The sequence below is a fragment of the Neopelma chrysocephalum genome, unplaced genomic scaffold, assembly GCF_003984885.1.
Source record: "Neopelma chrysocephalum unplaced genomic scaffold, ASM398488v2 Primary Assembly neopelma1_75, whole genome shotgun sequence".
In the NCBI taxonomy this organism is placed as follows: domain Eukaryota; kingdom Metazoa; phylum Chordata; class Aves; order Passeriformes; family Pipridae; genus Neopelma; species Neopelma chrysocephalum.
This window is the reverse complement of record NW_020897736.1, coordinates 14,636,848-14,651,931: the sequence shown is the minus strand read 5'-3', so window position 1 is coordinate 14,651,931 and position 15,084 is coordinate 14,636,848. Positions and strand designations below refer to the sequence as shown.

The window sequence follows — 15,084 nt, the reverse complement described above, 5'->3', positions numbered from 1 at the left end:
ATGGGCAGAACACGTGTCTGGGCACATCGGGAGCCCATTCCTGGGGCTGCCAGGGCTCCTCATGCCATGGAAAAGCGATTCCCCTGGATCATCACTCACAAAGCCCTTTTCCTCCCCATCCCAGGGCGCTCCAACTCCTGGGCAAGCCGGGGGATTTGGCTGAATCCTGTGCAACAGCGATTTGGTGACCAAGGGGACATCTGGGGAGCAGATGGATCAGCCCAGAAATCATGGGATGGAGAAGGCAGCTCCTCTGGCACTGCCCGGATGCTTCCAGGCGGGAGCCAGCCCTGGCTCATGGAATGCAGTAGGCTGATAAACTGCAGCAGGATTTTCCAAAACAACTCTGAATCAGGCTCCAAGAATGCCTGGTTTGCTGTTCTGTCACTAAAGGACACTGGATGTGTTTTATATCTCTGAGTCTTTGCCCTTTGTTTTGAGTCGCTGCAACCGCTCCCTGCCTGCACAGACCGGGAATGACCCTGGGAGGGAGCCAGAGCAAACCTGGCCTCTCCAGAGGCTCCCGGGGGTCAGCCCAGGAAATAAATGCCTTGAGTGTCCGAAAGCTCATCCTTCAGACCAATAACTGCACGATGGCACAGCCTGGCTGTGTGACACAGCCGGGGTAGGACTGCACTGGACAGATGATGCTCCTGGCTTTACAGGGAATAAGGAAGAGTTGGGTTCCTCTGCTCTGGAGCCAGGTTGGGAGAGCTGGGGGGGTTCACCTGGAGAAGAGGAGGCTCCAGAGAGACCTGAGAGCCCCTTCCAGGGCCTAAAGGGGCTCCAGGAGAGCTGGAGACGGACTTGGGACAAGGGATGGAGGGACAGGACACAGGGAATGGCTTCCCAGTGCCAGAGGGCAGGGTTAGATGGGATATTGGGAAGGAATTCTTCCCTGTGAGGGTGGGGAGGCCCTGGCACAGGTTGCCCAGAGAAGCTGTGGCTGCCCCTGGATCCCTGGAAGTGTCCAAGGCCAGGTTGGACAGGGCTTGGAGCATCCTGGGCTAGTGGAAGGTGTCCCTGCCCATGGCAGGGGGTGGGATGGGATGGGATAGGATGGGATGGGATGGGATGGGATGGGATGGGATGGGATGGGCTGCACTCACGTGGGGGTGCTGCAGTGCCTCTCAGCACTCTGCACTCCGGCCCCGCAGCTCCGGGAACAGGCAGCCCAGGAGCTCCAGGAGCTCCAGCCGCCGTCAATGGGCTCGGGCCGGTGACCCACGGGAACACACTCCCCATTGAAGCACCACTGCAGAGGGACAGCAGAGAGAGCAAGGTTAAGGATGCAGTAACTGCTGCTGAGCCTGAGAGCCCGGTGCAGGGTGCAGTGACACCCAGCACACACACTGTCCCGTGGAAATCCATGTTTTGCTTGCACGGGGGTGCCTGGGGTCAGCTGGGCTCTGCCAGAGCCTGGAGCACCTCAAACAATGGGGAATACAGAGATGCTGGGCTGTTTGGGACTTGTCTGATGTAACAAACACAAACCTCCACTGAGACCCCTCATTAAGGGGATTCTCAACCCAATCTCAGCCCAGAGGGAAGAGCCAGTGAGGCTCGGAGGTGGGGAAGATCCCAGGGATGAGCATGCACCACCACAGCAGACAGAGGGCAGAATGAGCCTCGTGCTCTCCTGCCATGATCATTAACTGTTGGTTTCCCCTTCCCAAGGATTTTTAAGCTTCCCTGCAGGCAGCCCCTCCTGGGAGCAGTGGGTGTTTGGACAGAGCATGGGCAGCAGGATGAGCCTGTCCCTGTGCTGGAGCCTGTGAAGCTCCTCTGTGTGCAGGACAGGGGGTCCCTGAGGCCACAGAGGGGTCTGCTCCCCATTACCTTGTTGTCCCCACAGGCTGTGCCATCCACAGCCGCATCCAGCTTGGAATGACACGTGTTCCCCACCGTGCACCACAGCGTGTTGCAGACGCTCTGCAGGAAACAGGTTGTGCAGGACACGGTTATTGCCCAGCCAGCCCTCTAGCACAGATTTAACCCACGAGGAGAGGGTGGCCCCAGCAAAGCCCCCACCCCGGAGATCCCTGTGAGCCCCTGCCCCGCGGGGGGATCCCAGCTTACATCCATGTCGTCGCAGAAGGTGGAGTAGGGGCCGTACTGCAGCCGGCACTGGTGGCCCACGTCGTACAGGACCCCCGGGGGCACCAGGGGGAAGTCCAGCACCTCCCGGGCTGGGGGGTCATCCAGGCACAGCCCCCAGCCCCGGCTGAAAGAGAGAGGGCACGGCAGTGTCACCGGGGCACCCGAGCACGGCTCCCGCAGCTCATTAACATCCCACCGCGGTGAGGAGCAATTAGCAATTAGCAACTCTCCTTGACAGGACCCCTGCTCTGCAACCAGCCCCTGGAGCCGCTCCAGCACTGACAGGCACGTGTGGGTACATGATTTTGGGGGTGGGAGCCCCCCAGAGTGATCACCCCGCGTCCCCCGGGTTTGGCAGGACAGTGGGAAGGCGAAGGGACAAAGGCAGCAGCTTCTCCCTGCAGCCCCTGGGCTGGTGCCTCCCTCCGCTCCTGCTGCTTTTGCTACGATACTTCCCAAACATGCACGGAATTGTCACCGGTTCAGCCTCCAGTGTTGATTTAAACAAACCCGTTTCCAGCAAGGCAAAGCCTCTGGCGAGGCCGGGGCAGATTAGATTACTCGGGTTTGTTGTGATTGGGAACGGCTCTGAATTAACTGGAAACGAGATTCCTTTTTAACCCAAACCAGCAACACGGAAACAAGGGCTGGAAGCACGGGAGAGCTCCTGCTCCGGGGTGCTGGCAGAGCCGTGGGGTGATGCCAGGCAGAACCAGCACACCCCCTCCTCCCTTTCTCATCCCGCCCAGTGAGTTCCACGCTGGACACCTGCAAACAGCTCACACGGCTGGAGGCAGCCCCCTAAAATCCCACGTATATCCTTACTGCAAAATACTTGTATTTCCCTATTGGAAAATTCAGGAAACAGGTTGATTTCAGTAGCCCAGAGGCTTGAAAGCCTCATTTCCAGATTCCCAACAGCAGGAGCATCCTGCCTCTCCCAGCCCAGTGGGAAGGGAAGGATGGCTGTGGGTGATGCAGGACTGAGCCCAGATGGATTGGGCATGGATTGGGCAGCTGGACACAGTGTCAGGGTGCAGCCTGTTCCAGGCACACAGGGGGTCACTGCATGGCACCCCCACAGTATTTCCATTGAATACCAGAATCCCAAAATGGTCTGGGTGGGAAGGGACCTTAAAGCCCATCCAGTGCCACACCCTGCCATGGGCAGGGACACCTTCCACTAGCCCAGGTTGCTCCAAGACCTGTCCAACCTGGCCTTGGGCACTTCCAGGGATCCAGGGACAGCCACAGCTTCTCTGGGCAACCTGTGCCAGGGCCTCCCCACCCTCATAGGGAAGAATTCCTTCCCAATATCCCATCTAACCCTGCCCTCTGGCACTGGGAAGCCATTCCCTCTTGTCCTGTCTTCTTTTCCCTTGCCCTGTTTTCTTTATCTGCTGGTGGAAAACACTCGGAGTATTTTCTTTAAAAATGGAAGGAATGGTGTCTGTACTGGGAGAGGTCCAGGCTTAAGCACTTCATCCTGGTTGAGCCACACGTGTGACACTGGTGCTGCTGTGCCTGTTTGGGTCCCACACGGGGCCCCATGTCCTCCCCAGACTGCCCCAACCCTCCTGTCCCCCTGAGCTGCTCAGGGCACTCCCTGTGCTCCCTGTCCAACCCGGGGGTGACTGAGATCTGCACCAGCTTTCCAGTGCTCTGGTCACAACCTACTTCTTCATGAAATACTTTACGATCGTTTTACTGGTCTCTTCAATTGGCCAAAACACATCTGTAAGCCAGGAAAAGTTGGCCTGAGTTTCCCTCTGGCTTTGCAGGGATCTGCAGTAAATCCACTCCGCAGGGAAACACGCAGGGGTCTGAGCTGCCTCTGCCTGTTCCAGCCCTTCCCTAACGAGCTGGATGATGGAGTGGATGGAAGGATGATTAAATCCCCATCTGTGAGCAGGCTGGGAGGATCTGCAGATACATTTGAGAGCAGGATTAAAATTCCAAAAGCTCTGAGAGAACTGGAGGAAGGGTCTAGAAAGAGCCAGGACAGAATTCAATAAAAACAAAGGCAAGGATTGGAGCGATTGGAGCTTGGGCAGAATCAGCTGCACAACCAGGAGCTGGTGGAGCTGGCAGGAGCAGCCAGCCCCAGGCCCTGGGAAGAGGAGGATGATGGAAGAAGAGCTCCAGCATTGTCGAAAGAGGCTGAAAAACTGGTTGGTTGATGTAGAGCAAAGACTGAAGGGAGAAAGGACAGACTGCAGCTGCAGAAATGAAGGGAGGCTGCTCCATCCATCCCAGGATCAGGGTGCAGGCAGGGCACCACGAGACACCAGATCCTGTTTGACAAGGGTGTTCCACCAGCTGGGCTGGGAAAGAGCTCGTGCCATGGTGAGGGGGGGGAACAAAGAGCCTCACAGCATCCTCCAGTGAGGAGAGGGGAAAATCCCAGAACTGCTGCCTGCGCTGGCATCCCACATCAGCCTGAGCCAGGGATGGTCCTTCCCTGTGGACACCACTGCCACAGCAGGGAAGGGACCTCTTCCAGTGCCCCTGGGTGTCTGAGCAGACCCTGACCCAGGAGGGTCTCCAGCCCTGGCTGCCCTGCAGTGCCAGGGCTGTGCCACTGCCAGGAATCACTCTGAGATGCTTAAACACTCAGCAGTGCTTGTAAAATAATAATCTTCTGTACAAGAATAATAATCATCATCTGAGAGTGGCTTTTCTCCAAACGTGAGGCCTGTTCCAAGCACAGCCAGCAACCCCAGGTCAGCAGGGTCCCATTTTCTGGCTCACTCCTTCCTGTCCTCCTGCCAACACCACATCATAACAACTCATGTCTGTGCTGGCCCCTGGCCTCTCCCTGGCCTCAGGGATGTCACAGCCAGGGACAGATGCCTGCTGGCTTCCTTCTGAAGGAAGAGCTGCCCCTTCTGGGGGGTAAAGAGACCAAAACCCAACCAGAGGAGAGCCCAGCTGCTCTGTCTCTCCCCCATCCCAGCTCACAGCAACCCAAGGTCATCACAAGCAGGAAATTCTTAATGCAAAAGTGAAGGTTAAAAGCAGAGGGCCAAGAGCACTCCAGATACAGAAAGGCTCCGTTCCTCTGAAAGCCATAAATCAACAGTAATTCCCCCTGCACGGGGCCAAGCCCACATGTCCCAGGCTGGGGTTTAGGAGCAGGAGTTCAGCCCTGGCAGCCTCCCCACCACAGAACACCAGCCCCTCACCCAGTTCTCCCACTGCTGCTCCTCCTTGTTTTCAAACCTTCCCGTAGCAAGGAAGGAAAATGTTCCTCCAGTGTAAGTCACTGGCTGACAGACGTAAATCTCTGGGCTGTGTTCCTTGGAACTTCATAACAACAGCCTGAAAAATCAGCCCTGGGTGCTAAAAATAAACAAACCCAGGGAAGAATCTGGCTGGGTCTCGTTTCCCCACGTGATGCCTCCTCAGGGTGACAACATCCAGCCCACGCAGGGACTGCCGAGAGCATCGAGGAAACCACTCTGGCTTTGTTTGTGCAACCACAGCCCCTGTGCCACCACCCAAACACTCCTGAGCCCCCTTCACAGCACGGGGGAGGCAGCCCAGGGAGATCATGGAATGGTTTGGGTTGGAAGGGACCTTAAAGCCCATCCAGTCCCACCCCCTGCCATGGGCAGGGACACCTCCCACTATCCCAGGTTGCTCCAAGCCCCATCCAACTTGGCCTTGGGCACTTCCAGGGATGGGGCAGCCACAGCTTCTCTGGGTAAAAGACCCCCAGATGCTCTTAGACAGAAGCCCTTAGAGGTAAAAGCATCCCCCTGTGCCCTGGCCCCGAGCTCCCCCAGCACGCCCAGCGAGGAAGAAGAGGAGGAAGGACTTACTCGAGGAACCGTGTGATGTACTCGCGGCTGCAGCGGGACCAGGTGAGTGGGGACGTGTCATACAGGAGCTGTGGAGACATGATGAAAGGTCTTTTCCCAACTGGCTCACAGTCATTGCTGCTTCCATCATGCTGAATCCCAAAACTGTGTAAGAGCACAGTCCCACAGAGGGGAGATGAGCCACACACTGGCACAACCGCGCAGCCGCCGCCTCCCGGCACCGCCACACCGGACACGGCCCCGGCACAGCCCCGGGGACAGGGGCCTGGCCCTGGGGGATGTTTTACTGATACCAAGGACACTGCCCCCAACTTTGTCCTGTGCTTTTATCTCCCACTGAATACTCAGGAATATTGAACAAGATCATTTAATTAAACTTACTGGTGGGTGTTTGCCCACACACAGATGTCTATTGGGAACTATGGTGTTCAAGTGATCTTGTCAAAATTTGACTGAGATCTGTTGCTGATTCTACAGACAGATCCTGTTTTAAAGCTGCTCCAAAGCCTTCCCAAACCAGCACAGGGTAATACATAAACACAGTTTGTCCAGGTTGCCTTGGATTATGTGGTTTTCATTAAACATGGGGCAACCAAAAACTAAACTCTGGAATGAAATCCCCAAGGGAGAAAGGAGAGGTTGCAGCAGTGAGGGACCACTGGGAACCTTCTCCCAACTTCCCCCCGTGCCTTGTCCAGCCCTGACTGAGCAGTGCAGAGGAAGAGGAGGAAGCTGGTGGTACCTGTGTCCAAGCTCGTGGGCCACGGTGAAGGCCAGGGGCAGCCCCGTGTCCTCGTTGATGTTGCAGCTCCGGTGGGGTTGGCACATCCCCGCCACGTGGGACAGCCCCAGCGTCTCACAGGGCCTGTTCATGGCAGCACAGATGTCCTTCCTTGGGCGACAGGGACAGACAGACAGACACAGAGCAGAGAGGGCGTTGGAAGGCGGCAGGACAGAGTGTGGGACACGGCCCAGATGCACGGACAGCGGCCAAACAGAAGTGAGAATGGAGCCATCCAATGGCCTCCACAATGGAAACATTTACGACCTTTCCTTTCCCCTTTCCTCTCCCTGTATCCCCAGCTCATTATTGAGCCTGATTAATGGGAACTGCTGGCTACGTTTATTCCGTTGTATAAATAAAACCGATGCTGAAATAATAAAGCAATTCCTATGGGGAAGCACAGCCCAGGGGTGCTGTGATCCAGGGCAGCTCCAACCACCCAGGAGGAACAACTCCATTAAGTACAAGGCCTGAAGCGCCTCATTTCTGCTACAAAGCAACTTCCCAGACAAGATAAAGCTGTTGTGGGTTGTGAATCATCACCCAAAGCACCACAACGCTGCCAAAAGCCAAGGCACGGCAGCCTGAAACCCTCAGAGCAGGGCTTGACTGTAAGGTATATAAACTTGGCCAGAGCCATGAATTCCTGTTTGCTCCATGGGAGGTCAGGGGCTTCCCAGAGGCTCCTCTGCCAAGCCCAGCCTCCAGGAAAAAGAGGAGAGTTAATCCCTGTGTACAACTCCTGGCAGGATCCAGCTGCTCTGGGGCTTGGCAAGAGGGCCATGGGGAAAACCTGCTTTGGAAACTTCAACTGGAAACCTGAGATTTGAGACCAGTCCATAGAATCACAGCGTCCTGGAATGGTTTGGGTTGGAAGGCACCTTAAAGCTCATCTCATTCCAGCCCCCTGCCATGGGCAGGGGCACCTTCCACCACAGTTCCAGCCGTTAGGACCCAGATATCTACAGATTTCATGTTCCATATCTTAGGTGCAGGTGTCCAGGCAGGGCTCAGGTATGCAGAGTGAGGTTTCACCAGCTCCCCTCGGGATGTTCCTCTCCCTGCCCCTCTACCTGCAGCCAGGGCAGTTTCTTCCTGACAGAGCAGCACCTACAGCAGCACATCAGGACACGATACCTGGTGAGCAGGACGGCGACGTCGTGGTGCAGGGGATGGGAATCTCCTTTCACATTGATGCTCTTCTGCCACTTGCAAAAGCTTTTCAAGGTGTTGTCTGCATGGTGGGAGATCTTCAGGTCCTCCTGAAAGAGAAGAGGCCTGCTGTCATGTCACTGCTGGAGCTGTTTGGGTTTTGGGGAGGGGTGAGGTCTGATCTCAGACACATTGGAGTGGAATCGGCAGTGACTGCCATCCAGATGGAATTGCTCCATGTTTATAGGTTGTAGGCTGGGTGGGAAGAAAGCCCTTTTCCTGCTTTCTTTTCATCTGTGATTCAACCAAAACATGAAATCATCCAGTAATGGGGGTTAAGAAACACTGCAGGGAAACATCCCGTCCTGGCTGGGGGCAAAGGACGCGGCTGGGAGCCCGTCTGAGTGGCCTCAGAGCCACCACTGCAGCTGGGACACGACCACCCAGCAACCCACAGCCCTCTGCTCCCACACCCATGCTGAGTTATCACAACTCATCCTAAAAATCAGACTCAGCAGCTTCTCTGGCCACACTGTCCCTGATTCCACCGGCCAAGACGAGGGCGCAAAGGCTGGATTTCTCTTACACAAACTCCTCCAGGCCAGCTCCCAGTGCATCCCAGCCTGGCTTTCCAGGCCAGCTCCCAGTGCATCCCAGCCTGGCTGCCAGGCCAGGGTGAGTCACCCTATTCCGCTCTCACCTCCTCGTGCTCCAGCAGGATGAGCCGCACTATGGCGATGTTGATGGGGTTCCCGATGCTGGCGTGGTGGAACAGCCCCGCCACCTGTGACATGGGAATGCCAAGGGAACAGGGCTCAGGACAGAGCCCAGCCCCGGGACACGGCTGCTGGCACATCCCTCTGCAGGAACACCAGCTCCAGGGGAAGCTGCCGGAGGCTGTTGACGACATCTCGGGGAATTCCCCAAATCAAGGCAAGAACAGACACGGGCCTGGACTGAGGCCTGCGATGATTTCCATTTGCACTGGATATGATCTGTGTAGACGCTGGAACTCATCCCGAAACGCCCGGGGAACCCCTCTGCTCTCACCAAGAGATGTGTTAAACACCTCAAAGGAATTCGGTGCTCTCTGGGTGCCTTCACCACCCCCCAGAAATCCAGGGATGTTACCTGAGGTCCTCTGCCCAATCCCACCCTTTCCTGGCATCAGCCAAAGCTCTCTTCTGGAATGCAAAGAGGTGCTGCCCCAGCAGCAGAAGAGGGAACAGACTGAACCAACTCACCCTGACTTATCTGCTTCTTCTGTGGCACCAGCAGACTCCCCCACATTCCCACCACAATCTGGTGCTCCTTCCCAGAAAAGCTGTTCCCATCTCTCCTGCTAACCCAGACGGTGCCAGCTCTGGCATCAACCACCTCCCTTCCCTGGAGCATGTCTCCCTTTGGAGGACCTCCCTGGGAGGCCACTTCACCCAGCCCATGGAGGGAAGCAGAAGGGAGCAGCCCCCGAGCCCCACAGGAAGGTGAAATGGTGTTGGCTGAGCTGCTCCTGCCTGCACAGAGGTTTTGGCCTCAGGTTTGCTGCCACCCACCCGTCCTCCCGTGGGGTTGGAGCACTGAGCAGGGCAGCAAAGCCAAAGGAGGTGGGAAGAGCCTGAGTGGTGAGAGCTTTGCTGAGGTCCCACCAGGGATGAGTCCTGGCAAGCCCTGGGGTCTTCTACCCAGAGAAGCTGTGGCTGCCCCATCCCTGGAAATGTCCAAGGCCAGGTTGGACGGGGCTTGGAGCAACCTGGTCTGGTGGAAGGTGTCTCTGCCCACAGGGGGGTAGAACTGGATGAGCTCTGAGGTCCCTTCCAAGCCCAACCATTCCCTGATTCCCTGATTCCATGTGTCACACAGCAGCTCTGCCCTGCCCGGCCAGGACTCACCATGTTCATCACGGTCAGCACGTACTTCTCGATGTTCTCACTGCCATGGAACTCCACCATCTTGGTGTCTGCCACCACCAGCGTTTCCACCCACTTCTCCCTGCTGATGGAGCGCTGCCTGATTCTTCTCCTCCTGTGCTGCTTCTGCTCCCACCGTTCCCTGCGTCTCTCAGACCGCTCCAGGCTTTCCTGAGATTCTGAGGGATTAGAGGGGAAAAAAAGGTCTTTTTTTCTTGATGAAACATCTGCAACTTTGATAAAATATCTTTTTTTTTGTTTTAATTCAAAGGAATAACCTTTGGTGTGGAGAAGACTCCACACTTAGACCCATAACTTCTGTGCATTTTGCTGTGCTCTGTGTTCCAAAAGACTCTGAGCTCAGTCTGCTGCACAAGAGCATGATAGAAAAACAAACAAACAAAGCATTTGAAGTAATTTCTTTGACTGGAACAGGGCTTGCAATATTCCACAAGGAACACGGAGCCTCCCAGAGCAGAGTTTTAGGGTTTGTACTGACACGGGAATTTAGAGGGAACCCTGCAGAGATGCTTGAGAAACAACCTGAGAAACAACCCTGGTGGCTCAACATTTTGGATTATCATCCCAGATCTATATTTTTCAGGGAGGCAGAGTTCCCAACAGGATAAGTTCTGTGCCCACAAAGCTGGACTGAAGTCTTGAGCCAAATCCCACAGCCATCCGTGTCCTGGGCGAGCCGAGACCTTGCAGGACAGCACAGAGATTTCCTCAGGCACATGGAGACTGAACTCTGCTCCTTCCCAAGGAGAAACAAGGGGAATGTTCAGTGGGCTGAGCAGGGGCCAGAGGCGGAGGAGAGCTCCTCACGCACACCAGCAACTGGGAATTCTCCAGCGGAGACTTTCCCTGTGACGCTGCTCCAAGATCAAGGTCAGGGTCAGCCCCAAGCTGGGTGAAGGCTTTACAAACCTCATCCCACACAGTGGGAATCGCTTTCACGACCAGTTTGGGAGGCTCAGCCTCTCTTCCCTAACAATGGACTTTTACATTTTATGGACTATACTGTACGTTAGCTGTGAAAGGGCGTTTGATCCCCCAGCCTGAAAAATCCCAACTATCTGGATAATTTGATGAATTGCTAATACCACTGTGACAGTTTAATCGCAGTGGCTTCCTTGGAGCCTGTTTCCATTGTGTCCTTGGCTGCTGAGCTTCCAGCCAGGACGTGAGGGTACTGCAGAGTAGAGGGTGCCCAGGGGTCCCCGGGGGCTCACGGGGCATTTTCCTTTGGGATGATCCCTCTCAAACACTCGCCCAGCTGTACACACAGGCTGCACCACGTATTGACAGAAGCTGAACACCACCCAGCAGCCCAGCACCATCGGGCTGTTGTGGTGTTTTGCAAAGCAAACCAGCAATACATCAGGGCAGGATGGAAGGGTGGCAGTCACTAAAATCCTACAGACTTTGGGATTCCTTTCCAGGGCATGCCCAGCACGTCCACCCTGCTGGGCCTGACTGCAAGGGAGATCCACACGAGTTACACACGGGCCATAGTACAGCCCAAGAAATGAATTTTCAAGAATACACTTCCAAGTCAAGAATAGACTTGAGTCAAGAAAAGACTTCAAAGACTTGAAGAAGCCGTTAAGATTATTACCACAGATTAAATAATTAATTTAGATTATCAGAAAAATGCCTGAAAATAACCTGATCATAGCAAAAAACCCCCAGAGCTCCAGGAAATAGCAAACCAAGGTGCAGCTTCACCGAGGAGTACAGTGCCCTTGAGCTGCTGGGGATGGACTGAGCCTCAGTCCTTGAAATCCTGTGTTTAGGAGTTTATCCAACCCATGTGCTCCGGACAGAGAAGGAACCACACACACTCTGCCTGCAGCAGGAACTCCCTGGGCAGTGACCAGGTTTCACTCCCGAAGTCCAACGCCCCAGCAGGTCTAAACTGAAGTTTTCAAGGGAATGAAAGCAAAGGCTCGGCCTCCCCATCATCTCCCTGCTTGCAGCAGGGCTGGGAGGAGAGGAGAGCGAGAGGCACACGTTGGGGTTCAGCACACACTGAGTCACTGGTGGCACCAACATCGCCAGAGGAAGGGGCAGTACCTGGCACGCCGCAGGTTTCCCGGGGGGCTGGGGGGCTCCTGCCCCACTCTGCCCCGTCCTTGGGGGCCTGGCGCTTGTATATCCTGTGGGGTTGAGCTGCCCCATCCTCCCGGGGGCTGCTGGCCACGGGCTCGATGAAATAGTCCTCGTTGAGGAGCCGGAACACGCCTTTCTGGCAGGAGAGACAAGGGGGCACTGTGAAGGCACCTGCATCGAGCACAGGGTTACACTGAAGGGAGTGGGAGTGACCATTAGAATCACAGAATCCTGGAATGGCTTGGGATGGAACGGACCCCAAAGCTCGCCCCATCCCACCCCCTGCCATGGGCAGGGACACCTTCCACCAGCCCAGGTTGCTCTAAGCCCCGTCCAACCTGGCCTTGGACACTTGCAGGGATCCAGGAGCAGCCACAGCTTCTCTGGGCAACCTGTGCCAGGGCCTCCCCACCCTCACAGGGAAGGATTCCTTCCCAGTCTCCCATCTAACTCTGCCCTCTGGCAGTGGGAAGCCTTTTATTCAAACACAGAAAGCTCAAAAAGCAAACACAGCCCCCACCTGAGAGCAGCAGCAGACCAGGGATCCCATGGATTTGTCATCCCTCCAAACTGGGAGACACCAGCACGGGCACTGCTGGTGATCCTTCCCTCTGTCCCGTGTCCATATGGGGGACACAGGGGGGTTCCCAACCCCAACGCCCCTGTCATCCCATAGCTCCCTCGGGAACGGGGATCTGCACATCCCCAGTTACATGGTACCACTTCTGTGAACCCACGGGAGGTTTTACGCCCTTCCCCCAAAACTGCTACTCTTCCACACTATCACCTTTGGAAATATCTACAGTGGAACAAGGCAGGGGAGAGTTCAGGAAACAGGGAGTAGCTTCAGTACCCACGAGCTGTGTTGTCATTAACACCTCCAGCTCCGAGCCCCTCACTGTGCTCCTCACAACCACATATTTATGTACTAGAAGGCAGGGAATTGCTGTCTTTGGGAATTTGGACACAAACAAGGAAACACAGCCCCGGAGAGTTCCCAAACCACTGGAATCCATGGGAAATTTACAGTCAGCTCATCCACGGCCACATCAGACCTACGTGCTGGGATCCTGATCCTGCTGCCGCCGGGAGTTTTGCCGTCGCTTTCAGCAGAAAGGGGGACTTAGCTCCTCCTATTTCCTTGTGGATTAAGGATCGTTATGGATCAGGGGTGTACTTACCAGGCCATCGCAGGTGCTGAGGGCAGCCAGCCCTCCCTCCGCCCGGCTCCGAACCTCCCCGATCATGTGGCAGGGATTGGAGGTGTGCGGCTGGATCTTGGCGCCGGCGATGCCCCCGAACCGCCTCTCGCTGACAAAGCCCGGGGCCAGGAGGTTCCTGTTGAGGCTCAGGTTGAATTTCAGGGGTTGTCCTTTGTAATGCAGCTCGTAGAAGGCAGGGAACTTGCTCCTGGAGGCAGGAGACCTCCGGTGAAGGGCTCGGTGGGTCAGGTCGTAGGACAAGAAGGATCCGCTCTCGTCAACCTTGATGGGATGAACGATGTCGCTGCCAGGGGGCGGCGGGGGCGGCTCTGGGGAGAGGGGGTGCAGGGGTTACCTGCAGGGCTCCTCACCTGTCCTCTCCCACCCCTTCCTTCCGCTGGGTGAACTCCCGCGGCAGAGACCCAAACACCAGTTGGATCAGGTCACTGGTGTCCACTGGGACGGCACGGAGCAGCGAAGAGCAGGGACCCCACCTGCCCCTCATGCCCTCGGAGGGTCAGGGCTGGGGTTTGCCGTGGGACAGGGTTAAGGTCAGGGTCAGGGATCGGGTGGGGAGGGACGGGGGGATCGGGCAGCTCCGGAGCTCCGCTCAGCCGGGGCTGGTCCCGGTTTCCATGCACACGCTCCCGCTGCTAAACTCCAGCTGCCAGTAAAAAAACCCACCAACCAAACAACGAAAAAACCCGCAGAAAATCAAATCCCAGCTTGGAAACGGTGTTCGCACGCCGTCTCCGGGGGCAAAGCAACCCCCGGGCACTGAGCGCCCCGGAGCCTCCCCGGCCGGGGCGCAGTGCCGGAGAACCGGGAGGAGCCGGGGGGGCACCGGGGAGTGCCGGGGGGCATCGGGTCCGACCCTGCCCAGCCCGCCGGGGAAGGGCTGCAGCGCCGGGGGACACCGGGGTGCCGGGTTACGGCCCCTCGGAGCGCCCCGCGCATCCCCGCGGACATCCCCACGGCGCACGGACATCCTGCGGGGATCCGCGCGGACATCCCCACGTCCCGCGGACATCCCGCATCCATCCCCGCGCGCATCCCCGCGGGCACCCCGCGCGCCCCTCCCGCGGTCCCCGCGCGGACCTGTCCCCGCGGTCCCTGCGGCCGTGCCCGCGGCCAGCGCCAGGCCGGGCAGGAGGGGCAGGAGGGGCAGCAGGGGCAGGAGGGGCAAGAGCCCGGCCGGAGCCGCCATGGCTGCGGCGCTGGGGGCTCCCGCCGGCAGGGGCGGCGGGGGGCGGGGCTATGAGCATCGGGGCGGGGCTATGAGCACAGGGGCGGGGCTATGAGCACAGGGGCGGGGCTATGCGCATCGCAGGCGGGGCTACGCGCATCGGGGGCGTGGCTCCGGGCTCCGGGCGGGCCGCGCGCTCTGCCGGCGCTCGGCGCGGCGCGAGGGCGCCCCCTGGCGGCGCTCCCGGTTGCGCTCCGTGCTCCGCCGCGGGGATTGCGGTGGAAAAGGAAACATTGCGGCGAATTTTCGTTGAAAAATGGGAAAGAGTGCTTGGCTGACGCCGCCGTGTCCCCCCCCCCCCCAGCCGATGCTGCCTCTCTTTATTTCCTCTCAGCTTAAAACGAACAGGGAGCGCAAACCTGCGGTAACTTGGCGCCATTAAATACCCCTCCGGGTGCCGCTCCTGGCCCCCGCGCCCCGCAGCTTTCCCGGGAGGGCCGCGTCTCCCTCTGCTCCGCCCCTGCCGGCCTCGAGAGGGAGATGTATATTTAATTAATCGATGACGTAATATGCAAACGAGTGGGGGCCGCGCGCGCCCCCTGGCGGCCGCGGCGCCAGGCGCGCGGCGCTGTGCCGAGTTGCGAGGGCGGCGCAAGCCTTACACAGCGCCCGGCTAGCTCAGTCGGTAGAGCATGGGACTCTTAATCCCAGGGTCGTGGGTTCGAGCCCCACGTTGGGCGCATTAAATTTTCCTCTCCCTTCCTTCTTTTTTTCGTTGTTTTTCCCCCTTTCTCGCTGCTCTCGCGGCCCCGGC

The 15,084-nt window shown here is 57.5% G+C and overlaps 1 protein-coding gene and 1 non-coding gene across 2 annotated transcripts in view; one reads left to right on the top strand and one right to left on the bottom strand.

The window, feature by feature from the left end:
* The window catches only part of ADAMTS7 (ADAM metallopeptidase with thrombospondin type 1 motif 7), a 34,215-nt gene extending 19,924 nt beyond the window's left edge, over window positions 1-14,291 (bottom strand). Inside the window, exons 1-11 of the mRNA XM_027688530.1 lie at window positions 14,183-14,291; window positions 13,064-13,413; window positions 11,847-12,018; window positions 9,750-9,946; window positions 8,561-8,644; window positions 7,846-7,970; window positions 6,667-6,816; window positions 5,925-6,068; window positions 2,080-2,224; window positions 1,840-1,932; window positions 1,110-1,255 (exon numbers count right to left, since the gene is read on the bottom strand). Of these exons, the coding sequence (XP_027544331.1) occupies window positions 1,110-1,255; window positions 1,840-1,932; window positions 2,080-2,224; window positions 5,925-6,068; window positions 6,667-6,816; window positions 7,846-7,970; window positions 8,561-8,644; window positions 9,750-9,946; window positions 11,847-12,018; window positions 13,064-13,413; window positions 14,183-14,291 (1,715 nt within the window). The remainder of the gene's footprint in view (window positions 1-1,109; window positions 1,256-1,839; window positions 1,933-2,079; window positions 2,225-5,924; window positions 6,069-6,666; window positions 6,817-7,845; window positions 7,971-8,560; window positions 8,645-9,749; window positions 9,947-11,846; window positions 12,019-13,063; window positions 13,414-14,182) is intronic.
* A 646-nt stretch (window positions 14,292-14,937) lies between these two features.
* On the top strand, window positions 14,938-15,010 carry TRNAK-CUU. Its single transcript has one exon. It is a non-coding gene; the product is annotated as a tRNA-Lys (tRNA).
* The last annotated feature ends 74 nt before the right edge of the window (window positions 15,011-15,084 follow it).